Source organism: Struthio camelus, chromosome 8 (genome assembly GCF_040807025.1).
Source record: "Struthio camelus isolate bStrCam1 chromosome 8, bStrCam1.hap1, whole genome shotgun sequence".
Lineage (NCBI taxonomy): Eukaryota > Metazoa > Chordata > Aves > Struthioniformes > Struthionidae > Struthio > Struthio camelus.
Window position 1 is genome coordinate 39,034,364 of NC_090949.1, and position 20,758 is coordinate 39,055,121.

Here is a 20,758-nt window from a genome sequence, read left to right on the forward strand (position 1 = left end):
GCAGAGCAAAGACCACAGGATTTGTTCTGCGAACAAACTGGCTAGAACCAAATACAGCATGGTGATGACCCATACAAATTCCTTCAAAGTGTGCTGCAAATACATTCTCATTCTGACCATGGCCAAACTGTTGCAGTAAAACACTTCTTACGAGCAAAGTCTACACAGAGAGGTTGTGGAGTCTCCATCCTTGGAAATATTCAAAAGTCGTCTGGACACAGTCCTGGGCAGCCTGCTCGAGCACGGGAGTTGGACTAGATGATCTCTAAAGGTCCCTTCCAACTGCAGCCCTTCTGCGATACCCACTCTGCTGAAATGCACAGACTGTGAGACATTTTGTACAGTATGTTTAAGTGTTCATAAGACCTAAATAGATTGAGGAACTCAAATTCATTTAACTCATGAACTAATTTCAAGACTAGAATCTAAATTAACAGCAACAGCAGGCCAGAAGTGGCATGCCAACCAATCTTTCCTTCTCTTGACAAGATTTTATTTTATATTTTCTAGGCAGTTTTTAGTAAAACAGAGAAGATCCTAGTAAATACTACACTCATGTAAGTATAATGCATATAATTTTCCACTTTTTTTTTTTTTTAATGTTCACTTTCCTGTTACTCATCAGCAAACTGAAATGGATTATGCTAAAGAATTTTTTTTTTCCCCCCAGCAACTATCAGTATTAAATATTAAACACATTCTTTAAGATTAACAGAAGGAGAATGAACACCGCATAAGCTTTGTGTAATCCCAGGGCACTCAACTAAGATGCATTTGACAGCAGCCCCTGGGTTTCATACAGATCTTACTAAAATAGTGAGCAGATAGATCTTATCAAAAGACTTGATGGTTAAGAAATTCTTGACATTCCAGTTCTAGGAAAAGGTGTTTGACTATTAATCCAATTCCCTTTTCGACATTACTGTAGTAGCACTATAACAGATGTTCTGTTAGAACTTACGTGACTTAGAGCAATCATCAAAACTGCTAGTAAATTTAATTGTAATATAGGCTGTTAGAAAGGTTCTTTTTTTTTTTTATTGAAGTTTTGATGTTACGGACCAAGAAAGACAGAGACTTGAGGTATAGTCTTGCCTCCATTGAATTTAATGACTGTTTTGCCTTTAGTTGCAATGGGGACAATAATTCATTTAAAAGCTTAATTTAAAAAAATTAAGCGTATTGAAATAATATCAAATATCACTTCTTACAGTTGCTGTTTGTGTTGTGCACAAATGCCTGTGAGCATTTTGATAGGACACATTTCTAGCCTCAGCCAGCCATTAATGAATATTAATGAGAAGATACGAAAACAAAAAAGGTACAGCATCTCTTTAAGAAGTCCTTTACTACCCCTAATTCTGGCATCTTTATTTCAAAATGGATATTGAAACAGTCTGGATGGTGTAGAGAAGGAATGAAAAAAATATTTCAGGAAAACAGACGGTACCGTAAAAGATGTACGACAACCAGTTCATCCAAGAGGAAGTGACTGTCTACCTCTATCCACATGGTAATGGATTAGAGCTGATAACATCAACCTAGAGTGCTTAGAAACACATTGGCAGTGAAAAAGATGAAAAAAAGAAAAAAAGCTGTTGTTGGTCAGTACATAGATGTTAAGAATTAAGAATGCATGACGGTCCCTGCAGAGTTGTTCAGACGAATCATGAGAGGTTCTCAGCCTCCAGGCTCCACAACCCAGAAACACACTTCATTTGGTCAGATGATTTCTACCTTTTACCCATAAAAAGGTAGCCAACCGCTGTTATCTTGTCGGTCCTTTTCAGTGACACCCTGGTACAGGTGCACTTGTCTGTGCAGGAGCCCTGGGCTTTTATTCTCCAAGGCTAAAAATTATCAACATTGAGAGCTATTAAACACGGGAGCAACTTACAACTTAGGGATGTGGTAAATTTTCCTCTCTCTCTAATTATCCATAACATTACAGGCTTTGCTTTCCAAGATTGACAAACATTAAATGTGGATTCTGTTTTCATATCCAAAAGATTCCCTGAACTCTGGCTATATTTTTGAGGACTGATTACTGTTTGTTTGAACTTGCTCCTCAACAAGGAAAAGGAGAGAGGGCAGGAGGAAACTGCAGCAGAGTGAGACTTCTTCTGAGGTAGTCACAGAAGCTCTGCATGTTGGCAGCCCAGGCCCTCATATAGGCCTCATATGTCATGAGACCAGCTTAAAAAAAATGCAGTACTTCTACATAATCTATTTGAGGTTCTTTCCATGTAGCTTCTAACTCCAGTAAACTTCAGGTGCATTGAATTATAAACATCTCTCTGCAACCCAGAAAGATTTTACTCAAATGAAAGCTCAAGATTCCCACCTACCCACATGCTTCCAGAAGTCAGAGGTACAAAAAATCCACATCTCATGAGATCTCAAATAATATCAGAAGAGTGGAAAATGCCAAATAGCAATGTCTCTTTACTTGGTTTAGTAATATACCAAGCGACAATTCAGCTGTTTAATAGGAATACTTTTCTTTGTTCCTACTGCTGAATGGGAAGCAAATTCTTCCTCTGTTCCGTAGAAACCTTCATAAATTGTGGGTGCAATGATCTAGCTGTGCTTTTCCCTTTCTCAAAGACCTTAGAGGACAAACTCATGTCATATGTGATGGGTGACACAATAGGAAAATGTATATTAGCCACTTTCTTTCCGGATATTAAAAAAAGGTAAGTTCTGCTCTGAAGAAGTCTGAACGCCAAGGACTGTTCTTTTACTAGTAAAACTATTTTTCTACAGTATCTCAAAAGTGTTTAGAAACACAGGTTGAGACAGAAAGAAGACAGACCGGATTATCTCCCAAGGTCCCTCAGGCCAATTTGCCATGTCTTCCTAGGAAGGTACTCTCAGGCCCATCAGAGAGGGCGGAGAAAATGAGACAAACCTAGAACCCTGATCTTAAGTTCCTAGTCCCAGGAGTTTTTTTCACAGGTCTTTTTTTTTACTAAGGTGAGCAAAGAAAGAGGACGATTAAAAGGAAAATTAGCTTTGAGAGTGGAGAGGGACTGAGGAATCTAAGAGCAAGAACTGCTATAGAATGAAATTTTAAAAAAATAAAAAAATAAAACCAGTGCCATTTACTAGACGATAGACCAGCAAAGAAACATGTTTGCATATTAAAACATTAGTTTCAGAGCCTTCTACTAATGGGCTGCAACATGCTAAAGGCTTGCTGCTGCCCCCCAAATCGTGCCCCTTTTCACTCAACTTCAGTATTTTTGAGGTTCCTGGCCCTCAGAGTGTGTAGCCAAGAGACATTCAGTTATGCATACATGGAAACGAACTGCAAGTGTTATCAAGTTAAAGATGCTGAAAAGCCAAGTAGCTGGGGCACACAATCTCCAGTCAGCTTGGCTGTGGCTGTGGAGGAGGCGTCACAGTAGACTGAAAGCTGGGACCCACCTCAAAGAGGAATTCATGTCCTTGAAGGGACAGCAAATACAACTACAATGTCTCTAAGCAGTAAGAGAAATATATGGAAGGAAAAAAAAAAGAAAATTACATGAAGGAGGGAAAAGAGTAACATGAGGCAAGGAGAGAGTTCAGACAAACTGAAATTATAGGTAAGTCAAAAGCGTGCGTTAGTAACTCTTCTCCCACAGCTGTTTAGAAGAATGTGCTATGACTGTGTATCTATTCCCTTGCTGCAATTTACAGAAAATTTAAGTGGAGGAAAATAGTTCATTTTATACCCTAAAAAGAGTATAATTACCTGAGGAAAAGGGAGAAGCTTGTTTTCCCACCTGCATGAAGGTACCTCACCAATTTATCCAGAGGCATATTTAAAATATCTTAAGATGCTGGTGGAGGAAATGCTTATTTATTCTTAAAGAAATATAACACTGTCTGTCTGCATTCAGTACGAATCCTTAGCTTCACTAGCCTTCCCCACGACATCCTCTCCTTCATCGACATCTGCATGAAATACTGAGACCGCTCAGTAGAGCCCAGGTCGTTTGACAAACCAGCTGGAACTCCAGCAGGAGAGGACATTTCAGTGCTGGGGAGGGGGGACACCCTGCTTTTAGGGTGGTGAAACTAGAGGAGTAAACACCTATTCAGCAGCTGAGAGGCGCCACACTTCCGCAGTTCCTTGTGGTGAACTTCTGGGGGAAGCGGAAGCTGGTTTGCAGGAAGTTTTGCCTTTGAGGAATCCGAGATGGGATAGACCTACACTCATCTACAGAGGGTTTTTTTTTTTTTTGGTTGCCCAGTATCATCATCATAAATCTTTTCTAGCTCATATGAATTCAGTTAAACTGATCATCAGATCAGGTGTCAGGGAGGAATACATCTCCAGCTCAGACTGACAGAGAGCACTGGGGACTTTTGTTTTCTTCTACAAGTTTTACCTAACAGATTTCCTGCTATGTCATCTCGAATGAGTAAGTGCAGGGCTACAGCTACAGCCTGGAGCTTATTCACTTGATGGATACAATATTTAACATCTCACAAGTATATGTTGGTAGTAATACATGTACACCAGCACTTAACATTCCCAAAACTATCACTTACATTCATTTCTATACACAGTGTATGCACAAAGTCTCCCCGGTAACACTATAAAGATCATTCTCAAAATAGGATTCACTCCCTAAATGAACATTTCCATTTATTTCTAAAACAATTAGCTTTTGGTAAGAAAAATAATAAATACATTTTTTTGTAGAAAAGAACAGTGTGCTCAAGTGAGTATCACACGGCTACAATTGACTTCTTTGTTATAACTTTTCTGCTGAGAAAGAAAAACTGATAAATAATGGGTGGTTCTCTATTGTTTATTCTTCTCACTAGGGATAGGGAATAAATTCTAAGCTAGCATTTACAATGTTACACTTACAATTGGAAAAAACACTAACCAGTTGCCCATAGTCTCTTGGACGCTTTCTGGTTTCACTTTACTTACAATCTACTGAACCCCCTCAGTGGTAAGAGACATGTTTTCCATCTGCAGCCCTGATAATTAAATGAACTGAAGTCAGATTGTTCTGGCAGGAGGCTTTGTAACAAAGTAGTAAGTGTTTTATAACTACCTCCCCCCGCTTTTAGGCTGGACGCAATCCACTTCTTCAGTGCATATTTCCATGGCATACTGCATGCTTCTGCAGAGAAGGGGCAGTCTTGAAAGCTGCAGCATGGGGGTGGAATAACCCGAGAGGAGCTTAGTGCGTAACCATACCAATAGAAGACATCTTCTTGATCCCATCATTTTGGATTAGCCTGAGTTTTTTGGCTGAGAGTCAGTCAGCACAGCCGTTACATGCTAATCCTTTTTAATAAAAGGATGCCTGCATGAAGCAAACCAAACCCCATATGCAACACCCTTGAGAGCAGTGGTACTAGCAAAGCAGCATACCCATTGCCTAGCTGACCATTCCTTTTACCCACCACTGTTCATCTCTTTAACTACCAGCAAGTCTCTTCTCTTAAAAGAAATAGTAATTAAAGTCCAGATGATAACTGAATCACCTGGCAAAGGGCCTACCTGACTAAAACAGAGAGAGTATTTTCCTTAATAGACTTTAATACACACCATTATTAAGACTTGGCTTTTAGTTCTCAATTTCTCAGACTTTTAGCAGCTTGGGGAACTGCTCAGCAACAAACGTCATTTCTACTCAACAGCGCATTCAAAAAAAATGCATCAGCTTCAGCAGCCACAATGATGGGATGTAATCTTTTTCCAGGTCTTTCAAAGCAGATATGTACAATTTGGAGGGTTAGCACTTAAAAGCTCCTCCTCCCATTCTTCAAAATTGAGGACAAACTTATTCCCTGATCCATGAGAACTGACTGCAAAGTTAAGAGCAGGGCAATCATCTCCATCACAAAGTAAAGATGGGTGTTTCCCTACCTACACCATATACAGTTATATGCGTCATGGCAAAGCATACAAACAGATCTGCCCTACTACATTTTTCTGCCTTTTTTTTTTTTTTTTTTTTTTAAGAGCACCCCTTTGTCTGGGCATGTTTTCAGCTTCCCAGTGTCTCTCCTCCTACAGAGGAGCCCCAAAGTCAGACGCTAATTCAGGGCAGAGGCCCATTTTCTCCTGTTGAACATGTAGGAATATCTTATGAGAAAGCATTTTGTTCACAGAAACTAGCTAGTCTTTATTTGATTGAAAGATTGTGGTTTGTTAATCATTTCATCTCAGGAACTGGAAAAATGCAATAAAAACCAGCTCATTACCTTTTTTTTTTTTTTTTTTAAAAAGTATCATAAACTACTTGAAGGCCGTGTCTGTAGTGTACAGCACGGCGCTGTGTTGATGATCCCAAGAGGTCAAGTGAGTCATTTCAACATCTTGCAGAATCAGTAGGTTGAATCTAAAACCAGCAAAGCAGCTTCAGTAAAGCAGCTTCATTGCTATGCCCAGGATAACTACAGCACCTCCCAAGTGCACCCAGCTGTAAAGTAAACACCAATTTGCGTATCACTGTCTTATGGTCTATTGCACAATGAAGTCGTACTCTTAATGCTGAAGTAAAGGAGTTGACCTATCTTGGGTAATAAAAGAAAGATTACATTAGTGCAACTAGACATGCTATGAAGTGTGGAACTAACACTCAAAAGGCTTCACAGAGAGCTCAGGTTCAGCAAGGTCTATTCCTCAGGACTCACCGCCCTGCCCTACTCAAGGTGGCTCCTGCACTAGGTTTCAGAAGAACTATTAACCTCAGATATAGCATCATTCACCCAGCACTGCACCCGAGTTTAAAAGCATTCCTGGAACACAGAGCTCACAGGAACATCTTGCAAAGATGTAAAGAAAGAGCTTGCATCTCTGACCTAACATGCCTTGCAAATCTGAAACAGCTTCAACACAGTGAGCTGAGACCTCTCAGAACTGCACTCCTGAAAGGATTAATTGGTGGACCATGCTGCACGAAGAAAAAAAGCCCAGAAAGTCACATCTGTGTTGTGCCAGTGCTGCACAACAGCAACTGGAAGCAGTTGCCATTGAGTTCTGGGAGATGCTGCTTGGGCAGTGGTGACTACATGGAACCAGCTTTGGTGTTCATCTCCTTCCCTCATGTAACCTACAGCCTCAAAAAACTTCATAGAAAAATCAGGAGCTGAATTTGCAAAAATTGTCCGTTTACCTTGTGTTGTCTTCACCAAGACTGTACAAGAGAACTTCATAACCCTTAATGTGTTTATCATCTCCTTTGTGAAGAAGTACTATTAGCTTCATTAAAGCACCTCCATTATTTTTTCTGTTGATAATATATATGGGGAGGATAGGAGATGGCTTAAGTTGTTTATTGTTCTCTTTAATGTAGACACATATTAGCTGTAGAGCTTAAATAAATTACTTCTAGTTAGCAACCTAAATACATAACATCATGGCTAGAGTCATAAAGCAAGGAAACAAAGCCAGACCTCAAATCCTAAGCTCAGGCCATGACCATTAGAGCACAGTGTTAGGATCTTCACTAGCCACTAGAAGTGATGTGACAAACAGTTCAATATTCTGATTTGATCCATTATCCAAGATACAGCCACAGCACACAGGTTATTTTAGGAAGGGATGTCAGGGAAAAGAAACTATTTCAGCTCATGAGAACACAAATAGAACCACTGAAAAATGAATCATCTGAGAAAACTCAAAAATTACATGGCTCCAGCATCTGGCAAAATAGTGATGTTAATCTGACATCATAGATCATTACTGTCAAAAGCCAATCAAGCATAGGAAAAAAAAAGAAAGAAAAAGAAAAAGCCACAAAGGACATCTATCGCAACCCAATTACTCCTTAATATTTCAAAGGAAAGAATGGAGGAAAAAAGAGGTAGAATTACACGAATTACATAAATATCAAGTTTAAAAAAAAAAGGGGGGGGTGTGGAGAGGGAGAGACTGAAGTGAAAATAATACCAATACTGCATTTCTTACCAGAGCATTACAAAATGCACTGAACATTTGTGATATAGCAGTGATGTGTTGTTTTCATTTGACTTTGTTTTTAAGAAGCTGCTGTGGATCGTACAGTTACAACAGCAGATATACACACCTGGAACTGCCAAAATTGTCACAGCAACTACGCGTTTGCAACAGCAAGCCACAGAGTAAAGCTGATTCTTACTATGCCACAGTCAGACTAAAAATATGTCCAAGCAGGCATTGTCATTTAACCTGATGACTGCCCAAGGACCGCTGAAAAGTAGCGAATGCCTGATGCTGGACATTGAGCGTCCTCCACTGCCACTGACGCTCCTACAAATTGCGTTAGTCAGCGCTCCAGGCCTGAGCGTAACATGTGCAATCCCCCCCCTACCTCGGTATACCATCACCAGAGCTTCACAGCTCCTCAGGCATGTGGGGGAAAAGACACAGGAATAGGCTGCCAAAAAGTACCATGAGAGTGCAGTATGTTAGGATCTAACTCTGCACTCCTCAGTGTCCCAGGCAGTCCCGCTCACTTCACAGGGTCTCTTCGCGCAGGTAAGAACTGTTCACTCAAATAAGGGCTCCTGCCTGCACCGTTCCAGCAGCCAAATCACTGCCAGTGATTCGCATTACTGCTGTCACTACTCAAGCACTACCTCTGTGCTGCCAGGGACTACCCTCTGGGCCAGCCACAGCACAAACATGATGGTGCACACCCAGGTCATGCTCTGCGGAGAGCTAAATAGGTTCCTTGATGAGAGGACATGGGGAGCAGAAAAGCCAATTGTAAGCTGGAGAACACAGTTGGCCATGGTCCCAGTCCCATGCACTGTACAGAAACAGGACGGGCTGCAACACATGGCTAAGGGATCCAGAACGCACCGAGCCCACAAACAGCACAGGTGCAGCTGCTGCGGCCGGTTCCAGCCTGGTAACAAACAGTCCCACAAGGTAATGCAGAAGGCATACGCCTTGCATGCTCTAGAACTGGCTTTTAAATACGGCATTCAGATCGAAAGAATCCAGAAGAAGAGTTACGTATTTCCCAGTAACCACATATCCTCACGGTGGTAAGGACAGCTTTCTGGACTCAAAAGAAACGCAGAATCAAATTCAAGGATTCTGTTAACGCTTTTTTAATTCTCTGTTCACTGCAAAACTAAGGAGTGAAATAGGTTGAATTAACATATTTACCTGTTATGAATGGGTCCTCTGAATTTTGGATCAAATTTCCTTGGTTCACCTGCATTTAAAATAAAATAGTATAAACATATGTCCTTATTAAAAATATAATCTACATGGAAGGGGGTTTTAACAGCAGTCCTTTAGGAACATCTTCCCTGTATTCCCATTTAACCAGGTCTATTAAAATAACTTCATGCAAACGATATCAGTCATTCACCAATACAATTACTTAGCAATTGCTGGTAAGATCAAAGTTTTTCCCCCTCTAGCTTAAGAGCTTTGAAGGCTCCCATTACCACCATCTTTAACGTACATCTCCTCTTTACACCTATGCATACTGTTCACAGTAGAAAGTTGCTGATAGTTTGAGAGCCACATGCTAAGTGTGTGAGGCAGCACGGAAGTGACCCTACCTCTCTGGAGCTGCAGGCTAAGCCCTGTTGATTTTTCTCTAAACAAATGGTTCAGAGTCATGCCTGGACTTCAGCATAACTGAGATCCTATATTACAGTCCTGTAGAATTATTTTTACTTCCTGCTGCTTTGGTTACAAAACTTTGCAAGCGTCAAATTGCAGAATACAGGAATAACAGCCCAAAAGCAGGCGCTGTAGATGACCCTGCTTGAGCAGGGGGGGGTTGGACTAGCTGATCTCCAGAGGTCTCTTCCAACCTCGGCCATTCTGTGATTCTGTAAATGCATCATCAGAAAGTCAGAAGGATTTTTTTCCTAATACATTAGACTTAACTGCAGCTCAGCTTTGCTCTTGCTTCCATAGGGGTTAACAGATGACAAACCATGGCTGGAGACTGCAGGAATTCAGTATTGACCCTGCCCTGAGCCAGATGTCATGCTGGAGACCTCACTATCACCCCAATGGTTTTATGATTATAAGCAGGACAGAAAGGACTCTCTGTGGGTCAGATTTATTGTTGCCTAGCATCTTACACGTTTATCAATGCTAGTGTAATGCAGGCATCATATTATTTACTGCTATTTTGATCAGGAAGCACTACATTCAGTAGTAAGTTTGTTTGCTACAAGTTCTTGGTTTTGAGCGTGCTAGGGAAGAGAAGCCTGAAAAAGAAGCTGAGTAGGTTTTACTGGTTGTGGTCTTCTGCTAATGCACCCTGCTGCTTACACACCATAATGCTCCCTAGCCCTTACAGCCTTAGTCAGATAAACTTGTTCAGGCGCTGGTGGAAGCTCTGCACAAGCCAGAAGACAACGACCAAGCTATATTGTACATGACGGACAGCGTCGTCAGCAGCTCCAGCACAGAACGTGCCAAGCTCACCAGCAACATCATTTTCCTTCAGTCAAATGTGTAGTTGTATGTTGATGTACAAGCTTGAGAATGATAGTCATGAGACAACCCATCCACTTAAGATACAAATGATACCAACAAACAGGAAGTAGTGTCTGGTTTTACAGATCTCTACCCCAAAAAAAAAAAAATCACAATACTCACAATACTTGTACAGTAAGCTGTTTCCTAATTATTTTAGCGAGCACAGCCATTCAGAGCAGTGAACACCTGTCAGTTTGCTAAAAAATTAACCAAGAAATGGTGCTTATGAGCTTTACATTTCTTATAAATCACTGACTAAAACATGGACAAAGATAATAATTTCAGTACTTAGGGGTACATTTTTCCAGTTATTTTAAAATAATCATGATTCCAAATGAATTTCTTCTAGTTTCATACTTCAGAGAAAATGCTCAGTGCACTTTACCTCATCTTAAACTCTATTTATTCTGAGAAGTACTAATATTCTAATTGCTAATTTAAGTTCGAGATAAAATGCTTTTCCTCAAATCCCTTGAAGTTGAAATTTGCTTTTACTGAAGCTATGTTTGTTCATTTAACACATAAGACAGAGGGTTTGTAAAGCTGACTTTTTAAAGGAAAGCAAGAATGAACATTCTTCAAGGAAGCAAAGGAACGCCTAAAATAACCTTAATGTAAAACTTTTCCATCGAGAGTTTTTATGATCTTCTAGTATTCTGCAAAACTGTAGTGGTTCAGTATTCTTACAGCAAGAACCATTCTGCGTATTAGAATAAATACACCATTCTTCTCTTTACGCACCTGACTCCACCCAAACATAAACAAAATCCTTCCAGATTGTCAGAGGAATAAAACAGTATTTTAAGAGATAGGCTTCCACAAAGTAAGTTCTAAAACGCAGAGAGTTTACTAGCCAGACAATACTTTCTAAGGAGTACATAAACTATATTTTTTGTATAGAATTCATCAATTGATAATTAAAATATGCAATGGACAAGGTGTTTTCTATTGAGACCAACCAATGGTTCCCACTAGGACTTTCCTGCCAGATGAGTTGGCTCTCTTTTCATCTCTGCCCTACTGGACTTACTTTCTCCCTTTTCTGAGATCAGCCACCACAGAGCCCTACGGTGCATGTGTGCCAGCACACGCACACACACGCACAGAGTCCCCAACAGCTCCATGAGCAGCTACCTTCAAAATAACCTGCTTCCCTCTGCTACTGAAAATCATGAGTTTTACTCTCCAGAATATACTTTTCTGTGCAGAAAGAAGAGGCACATTTTGTACCATGTACTACATTCACAGACTTCATTATAGCATTAACTCATTTCTAACTCATTCATGTCTATGAACTCCATCAAAACCTTAACGGCACGTGTAACGCAGCAGGGCAACTTCCAGCTGGCTCAAGTCCAGCTAGCAAGACCGTGGGCAGAGGGAGCTGCCGTCTGCGCCTGCCTGCGTGCGCATCCCTGAGGCAGCACACGCACGCACACAGTCTGCTTCGTAAGATAAAAAAAAAAAGTGAAAAACAAAGTACAGTTCACACAGCAGGTAAGGGTGGCTGCACAGAGTCCCTCTGTCAAACGCTCATGGTTGATGGGGCTTTCCTGCCCCTTCTCCTTCAACTAGTAGATGTTGGCACCCTCAGCTTTGTTCGTCTAATCTGAAAGTCTATCCAGTGTCACTCAAATGTGCTTTAATCTAACATCTGCAAATGCAGCAGTGTTTGCAAAACCCACAACTTCCTTTGATTCGGCGTTCGGGCTAGAATTCCTTCCAGAGCTCTGGAACATTTAGAACAGCTCTGCTCTGTGCTGCTAATAGGAACTTTGGTGTAAGCCGCGTGAAACCTTGGTAACAATCTCCATTAATTTCATTGTCAGATTCACCTGACATCTTTAAATCCAAAATCCCTTTAGGCTGCAATCCTGTAAATACTTACATATTCAAAGAACTTTTTGTTCAGGAGAAGTTTCATTAGACTCCTATCCCTGGAGTTATGCGCATGCTAAAACGTTTGCGGACATGGCGACCACAGGCTGTACTCCAAACTAATCATAGTAAAGGGATTATGGGTCAAATTCTTACCTGGCGAATCTCCACTTGTATAAATCAAGAATGAATTTAACCCAGGAGATTTCTGGTGTTTCCTTACACTGATGACAGCTAGAGATTTTTTCTCTCCCTTTCTGTCAAGGCTGCTGCTCACCATAGAAAGCAATGTATTGTAAGTCAGAGGCATTGATTTTCAGCAGATCAGTGTCCCTAATACAGTAACACGTTCTCATTGTGTAACAGAGTATTTTTGAGTAAGCACACAGATGCCAAAGATCAGCCTGTTTTGTGTCAAATAGTTGTCTCCCACATGCCTAGGCTGTAGAATGTCTTCAGCTGATAAAGACGTAACAGAAAATCTCCAGACCTACAGTTAAAAAGCAAGCCAGTACTTTTGAGAGACTCAGCTTTTAGCCACTTATTTATAGAGACCTGGAAGGGGCCAGAGTTTCAAAGAGGAAACATTTGGCTCTTGCTAAATTATCTCAAGCTGGGCATCAAAAGTGGAGGCTGCCAAAAAAACTTCTTTTTAAATGTAGGCTTCCTTAAATTTGAAAGAGGGCATTGTCAGATCCCAGAGAGTTAATTGCTCTCTCATGTAACTTCTAATTAAGTCATAAGCAGTCCTGGAGGTCTGAAACGTCACTTGCCATGCAGGGCCAGGAGTTCACTACTATGCAGTGGCTTTGGCATGCTCTGCATTTTAAGCAGCCAGGACTATATATATATATGTATGTATATATGTGTGTGTGTGTGTGTGTGTATACATACATACATATATACACACACACACAAATACATACACCCTCATGCAACATACAGATATGTAAAATACTGGCCAAGGATACTGCAAGGGAGATATTTGCCTTTAAGGAAGTACATAAAGAGGTCATCAATACTTCCCTTTATGAAGAACCTGCTTATTTAATATTTTTTCCTAAAACTAAGCCCTTTAAAAGAACAAAAAAGAGTCAATCTACCGCGACTCTATTCATCTTTGGTAGGAACTTTGGCTTCATTACTACTAAACATACAGCCAAGATACAAAAGTTAGCACAGGTACAAAATCAGAATGAGACTGGTTGTTAATTAACTACCTGTTGATTGAATGCAGTACAGGCTCCATCACTCATTTATTTGAGATTAAAACACTGGTTACAATAAGCCTGAGAATTCCAGATATTTTCAGCTCTACCACCATTACAGTCAATTTGAAGTTTGCCTTTTCATTCAGAATACCCAGGTTACCTGAATAAGAGTCAAAATTACAACACTTCCGCCTAGAAGACTCGGTGAAGCCATAATGGGAAGAGACAGTGATGGATGCATTGGATGGATGAGGATCCAGAAGAGCACGCACAACTGAGGAAGGAAAAGGTGTCACAGCACGAGGGAGATAGATAAACAACAGTCCTGTTGTCAAAGAGGGTATTTACCAGGTGCGCTGACAGAGCGGCTTCTCCACCTTGCCTGCTGCAGCACAAGTTTTTAAGCATACGCATCCTAAATTGCCACATTCTCCTTTCAGCTCACCTACAGCTATCCATCGGGTTTGAAAGGGCTATCAAATAACTGTAACTATGCAGTACATATAAAAATAAATCAGTACCAATAAACACATTTATATCTAGATATATGTATCTAGATGTGCAGTGCACATCTAAGTTGCTTCATATGGATAACTAGAAACACTCATTTCAAACAGTTAAATGATCATATCGTAAATACACTCTCCTAGTGCTTTAACAGAATCCCGTATGTAATCCTGTAAGTCAGTTACAGCTAAAGACATTCGTCCCAAACTTTCTATGAAAAATCTCACAATATTCAAAATTTTCAGGTGAGGATCAAGCCTAGAATACATAACACAACAGAAAGAGACATGAACAACTGTGTTGGGAGTTTTGAAACAGAATATAATGACACTTTGGAGCGTAACTTAAAACTGAGCATGTCTAATAAATAGTCATGTTTGCAAATATTTGTTACTCTTGTGGATGAAAAGCACAGTGTTAGGTAAAATCCTGGCCTCCTGAGAACTACTAAACTTTCGTCTAGCAACTACTCTGGCATAATGCCAGCACTGCTCTCAAATCATTACAGTCTACTTTCTCTGATGTTATATCGAGATAAGTGCGCAATCTTTCCTACTCTAAGTACGAAATAGATCTCATTATCTCCCTGTTATCTGTTCAAACCTAGCATCTCTGCTACCAGATTGTTTTTTTTCCTGAAGTAAACCTCGCTAGCCCAGTCTGTTGCTGAAGAAACAAAAAACAAAGGGCGATTGTTTCAAAGCAATCTGTATCTAGGCAGTATTTCATGCAACTGTTAAATAAGCTTAGGAAAGTTCAAAGGAGAAACAGCAAAATATTTTCACAGCTCAGAGTATTACCCCTAGATATCCAGCCATCCCAATCGTACATGTCACATATGGTGACGGCTTCCAATGCTGTCAGCCTAGTACATACTCAAGATGAAAGAAACAACCACAGCCAACATGGGAACAACAATCCACGTTTTAGTCCATGCTACTGGAAGAGGAGCATGCACTTTTTTTTCTTTTTCAGGGAACCTTGTGGAAGACTTTGCAACTGTATTAAAAACAGGAAAAAAAAAGACAAAGACGCGCACAGAATTTTTTCAGTACACAGGGGCCAAGATTTGGGAACAAGTAATTTAAAGCAGCAAAGCTGACTCACAATTGATCTACAAGTGAGAACATATGTGGGAAAAAATGGAGACCTACCCGGAGGATTTGGAGGTGAGAAACACTGTATTATTTGAATATAGATCATAACGTCCATTATACGTAACACTACGTATAATCTTATGAATAAGATATCATTTATTATTTAGGGACAGACTCCACCCTAGATAGAATTTCCAGTGGAAATAATGGACTCTATCTACCGTTGAGAGGGCGGAAAGTTTAACAGTTAGAGTTGTACATATCTGCATTCTGCTAACAAACATTCAGTTCAGCTGACCAGGTCTGATTATCTCATTTTATATGCTGTTTATTATGACTAGTAATGTTGTACTACCTGGTACTTGGAGTGAGTTTTAATTTTACCGACGGAAACCATTCGGTAACCAGGACATTTTAGTCATCCATTGAAAAGCAAAAATCACTTTGCCTCTTCAGATGTCATGTATTGGCAATAACATAGGAAACTACTGAGAGGAAAAGTCCTAAGGAGGCGAATGTTTAGCTTACATACCTGTATCACCTTTTTTAGCATTATTACCGAAAATTAGAGAAGTTATTCCACTGGAACTTATCTACAAAAAAGCTGCTAAATAAAAATAATTGGGATGATTCCATTTATCGTGAGTACACAAAACAGTTCTGCAGCTAGTGATAATATCTTTCTAGCAAACTCCTAATTTCTACAGGTTACTGATGGGAGTTGAATTAAACCAGCTTATCAGCTCTGCTTCTCACTGCAGTTCAGAAAAGATGCAATATAAAGAGCCCCCCAAAGTGTCACAGTTTCTGCTACAGACATTACAGGAAGGAATCCATGACCTTCACGTGTCCAGTGCAGCCCCAGCCGCTGATGTCAAACTGGCTCAGCTGCATTCCCAGCGGTATCCTCGCTAGATACCTGCTAAAGAAGCCGTAAGACTAGAAGTTCCACCATGAAGGAAATATCACTGTCAGATAGATTTCGCCGCAGTGACTAGTAGTGGAGGTGATGAAGGCAATCATGAAATCCAAGCCATCCTTGTAGTAAACAGCAGTGATAATTCTACTGTTATGAGAGACACCAGTCTTCCGTTAACGTCAGATGAAGAAGGAGCAGCTCCATGTCCAAGCAGGGCCCCAAATCACAGTGTGTTTGCCTGCATGATTTTAACTACTGAATTAAAAAAGAAAAATATTCCTACATCTATCACAATGCTGTAGTCAGTGCAGTCATGACTATTTCCACGGGCTATACAGCTAGCCCTAAATATGTTTCTGGATAAACATTTCCTCTTCTCTTCCTCCTCACCTTTTTTCATGTGGTACTTAATTAAAAGATGTCATGAGATTGTGGTTTCATACATTCTCCAACTCTTTGGATTCAGGCGTATAGAATCTTCTACCTTTATGTTTCTCTTTGAAAGCATTTTATTGAGTTCTGTCTCAGTATTGCACAGCAGCATGCTGCAAGTGTTGCTCACAGACACGGTCTCAGCATTTCCCATGAGCGTGGCCTCCATCTTAAAACACTGCACACAACCACACACAGAATACATCCTGACCGCAAAATTCATACTTCCAGCTTGGGTTTTGAGGGTAACTCAGATACAGTCAAAATGTAATTGTAATACATAGTGTCAGAGAACATCCAAGCATTTGTTTTTCGCTTCTTTGGTATTGTTTACACAACTGTACCACCCAATAATGCTGGAGTACTTATGATTCCCCCAGCTTTTCATTCAAACCTTTGCAATCATACTGTCTGCATTTATGAAGCATCCATAAAGCACAGTCTCAATGGAAATGACCTAGGAATATCTCCTGTAACAGACAGTATCCACTTTTGCCATTAGAGAGCGAGGTGGGTCACTAGCTGCAGCATCAGGTGATAAAACAACGTTGCCCCACAAACGCTACTGATGGCTGGCGCGCGCTACTGCGTGTGTAAACTCCCGACACACATGAAGTTACCGACACAAAGGAGCACATGCCTCTTCCTGCTGGAGAAGGTACCATATGAGTTACCTTTTCTTTAAGAGGTCTTTTTGACACTGGACTTTAAGGCCAACTTCACATCAGAAACTTTTTTCGATACAAGTTCATTTAGGTGCATGGGGAAGAAACGCACCCTACCCCAATAAGCTCCACTTTGTTTGAACTACTATACTGACAGGATTTTTGGAAGTATGAACCTTACTTTTCTGCCTGTATAAGCACTATCTTTCGACATCCCTCTGCTGGCGCAAAGGCAGCGCTGATACTTTCTAACGGACCCCTAAGCTGAGCCAGCTTTTTGTCTGTTGCAGAAGCGGCTCGTGCACGGATGCCTGGTTCCAAGCCACACTTCCCACGCTCCCCAGGCCTCCAGCTCCGGGACAAGGTGCGGGAGGGAGGAAGTTCTGTAGGCAATATGCGAGCAACTGGAGATGGCAGGTATGAGTGGGAGCCAGAAAGGACCAAACTCCCATTAATCCTGACCTATCGTTGTCCCATTCCACTACGACAGCGGTGCTCGCATTACTCCGGTAGCTGCACAGGTACTGTAACTGCACTAGCTCCTCCAGAGCCAGAGAAGAGCTGCAGTGCTGTAAAGCACGTGTTTCAGATCTTTTCTCTAGCTCCCAAGTAGGTGCACCCACCACATGTCTTAGTGTAGGAAGCAGGACAGTATTCAAGCCATCCATTGACGTTAGTTATGTATACACCCTGGAACACAGCTGGAACTTTGTACCACCTCAGAAAGACAAGAAGGTCAAATCAGCTCCCTCCGGAGGACAGGCAGCAGTGTCAGATCAAAGAGATCACCCACAATGATTTGTTGGGACTGTTTTCCTAGATAGCACCGTTCAGATTCACTTTATAAATAAGCAAATCATAACTAAAAAACTACCAAATGCTAACCCACTGACAACTGCTTTGAATGGGGACTTGAATAAAAAAAGCTTACAGTGTGATTCCACTTCAGAAAGGATAACAGAAATTTATGACAGAATTTAAATTTTCCCTTCCAAGTTTCCTCCTAGTTGTGGGTTGGAGTTTAAGCACATTAGTTGGTTGCCTTTACTGTCAGATCTTGTGGGAGAAAAACCTGCCAACTGCCAATTTCATTTTTAAAGTCACTAGAAATGCTCAAAATCGAAAATTTTCAGGTTGCTGTACACTGGCAACTGTCCTTGCTCAGAAGGACACGTGCTTGCTGCTTTGAACACCAGTAACTTCCTGTAACAAATCCAACGGAATTGCATCAAGCTTAAAGCACATGCAGTAGCAGCACTGTCACTATGAGTATGTCACCTCTTTACTCTGACTACTGTGAATAATGCCCTGAGCATTATTCAAGGACAAGTCTCATGAGTAGAAGCAGAATTAATAACTTCTGCTTCCTATTCATAGCTAACGTTAACGCTTGCCCCATTTAGAGTCTGTTACACTGTACTGTTGAACTCTCCTGCCTCCTGGCCTGCTCCTACATGAGCCGCTTGATGCTAGTGATTCCTCCTCTGTCTCACTTCTTTACTTCCAGGATTGTTTCCTATGCTCCTTATTCCCATCTCTGCTAACACTCAGACTTGCCCTATTCATCAGTTTTTCCTCTTACTAGCCAATGGAAATTGCTCCAACAGATGCAGCACTCCACCTCATCACAAAAATAAAGGTAGGTTACAACTGTAGAGGGTACTTCCTTTCTCCAAACAGGAAAGGATTTTTTTTGTTGCAATTGCAAAGCAAACTGTGGCCAGACATGAATGGGACAGAAACAGAAGCGAATGCCCAATGTACTGATCATGCCATTTCTAAATCTCACTTGCCACCATTCATGTTAATATAGAACATACTGTAGAGGAGACGTGTCCTTCAAAGGAAATATTTGCCATTAAACAGCATGTATTAGTCCACCATTCAGTTTCTGCAACAAATTACCAGGAAATTGACCCTTAAGCCCAGTACAGTAGGTACAGCGAGCAAGGTACAATGACACACCAGATCCATCTTCTCATGCAGAAAACAGTGCCTGAGAGTAGTGACAGAACTAGGGTCTTGCTGTTGAAACACCAATACCTAGACAGGAACAGCAAATCTTATTAGGGAGCAGTGAGGGCCGGCTGCTCCTTAAGGGCCAGGGCCCAGCCCATAACACCTGAGCAAGGCAAGCAGGGCAGACCCCGAGATGGTAGCCAGGTTCTACCAAGAGTCCAGATCATCGGGCAAGTCCACAGGAATGAGGCAGGTCCAAGGTCAAGCTGGGAAGTCAGTCTGCAGGTGAGGGTAAGGTGTGGTGAGGGTAACCCAGGTCAGACACGGTCCAGTGATCACCAGGCAGGTCCACAGTGATGAGACGGGTCTGAGGTCAAGCTGGGAAGCAGGGCACAGGCACACTGAAGACCAGTACACCTGAGACAGTGCTCAGACAAGGAGAGGCCCAGGCTTGAGCTTAAATGGGGCTCCCAAGCCCATGGGCAAAGGACATGGGTGGAGACCCCAGGTGAGGCTGGTCAGGGCCATTAGGACCTGTTAGTGCACTCAGGGCTCTGACAAATCGCATGGCTTGAATAACTGCTGTCAGATTAGGAAGATACAGAAAGTTAGTGGAAGTGGCAACATTTTCTAATGCTACTGAAATAACAGAAACAAGCATTCCTTCATTCGACAGACTAGGGTTTGGATTTTTGCTTTTGAAGCTAGCTATCTAGCTTTTTAGGACACTTTGAAGTTCAGTAATTATGGTGATTTACTGAACCAGCTTTTGTGCAATGAAAAATTACTTCTTCATTTAGAATTCCAATACTACAATACAAATGACTGCTTCAGAGTGCCGTCTCGCTGCCTACTTAAGGATCTCCTCTTGTGAGGATAATGGCATTAAAGGATGTTACCAGCCTCCACTTTCCTCAGTCCAAAGAGAAAATGCTTGTTTTGTTCAATTAGAGAAGAACCCAATAACTTCTCAAAAGCAAAATATACTTATTAACTAACTGACAGATTTTTGTTCCTGGTTTATATCAGAAAAACCTTATCAAAATACGCACAGACCAGTACAGTAAACACAGTAGATCCTACAATTCTATTTGCCTTTTATTTGAGGTGTTCAGCTCCACCTCACCACGCTCCTAAAATAAATATATTTTAACACAGAAGAGGTTGGCAGAGCTAAAACTTTGGAGGAGTGATGTGTGACAGCAATGCTGGAGAGTAGCAGATGTAAGTTACGCTGTCACATAGGTACTACAGAAACCCACCATGGTCCAGAAAGCAAGTGTACCATAAATACTCTTTGAAGAGCCTTTCTGCACCGCAATTTCTACAAAACAATTATGTGCAAAATAACTTCTCTCTAGTTTAATTTAGAGTCTGTAATATTACTCTCTAATGACAAATTCTGGCCATAAGGCATACTGAAATGAGCCTTGTTCATTGCTCATACAAGATCCAAGTTTAATGTGTAAGAAGAGCCACACCAGATCACCAGAAAGATCCACCAGACCATATCCTGTATCTAGCAAAGAGCCATAGTGGATACCTGAGAAGTATAAAATCAAGGCAAACATAGTGATATTTCACTACAATTCTCGCTTAGATTAAAGAGATTTGCAAGTTAGCACCTTCCTGAA

The 20,758-nt window shown here is 41.0% G+C and overlaps 1 protein-coding gene across 4 annotated transcripts in view; it reads right to left on the reverse strand.

Moving 5' to 3' along the window:
- Positions 1-20,758, reverse strand: part of SLC44A5 (solute carrier family 44 member 5) — a 126,596-nt gene that overhangs the window by 48,751 nt on the left and 57,087 nt on the right. For 3 of the 4 annotated variants that reach the window (XM_068953573.1, XM_068953572.1, XM_068953575.1), the window contains exon 2: positions 9,116-9,164. The exons of the other annotated variant lie outside the window; for it this stretch is intronic. In XM_068953573.1, the coding sequence (XP_068809674.1) occupies positions 9,116-9,164 (49 nt within the window). The remainder of the gene's footprint in view (positions 1-9,115; positions 9,165-20,758) is intronic. 4 annotated transcript variants of the gene reach the window in all.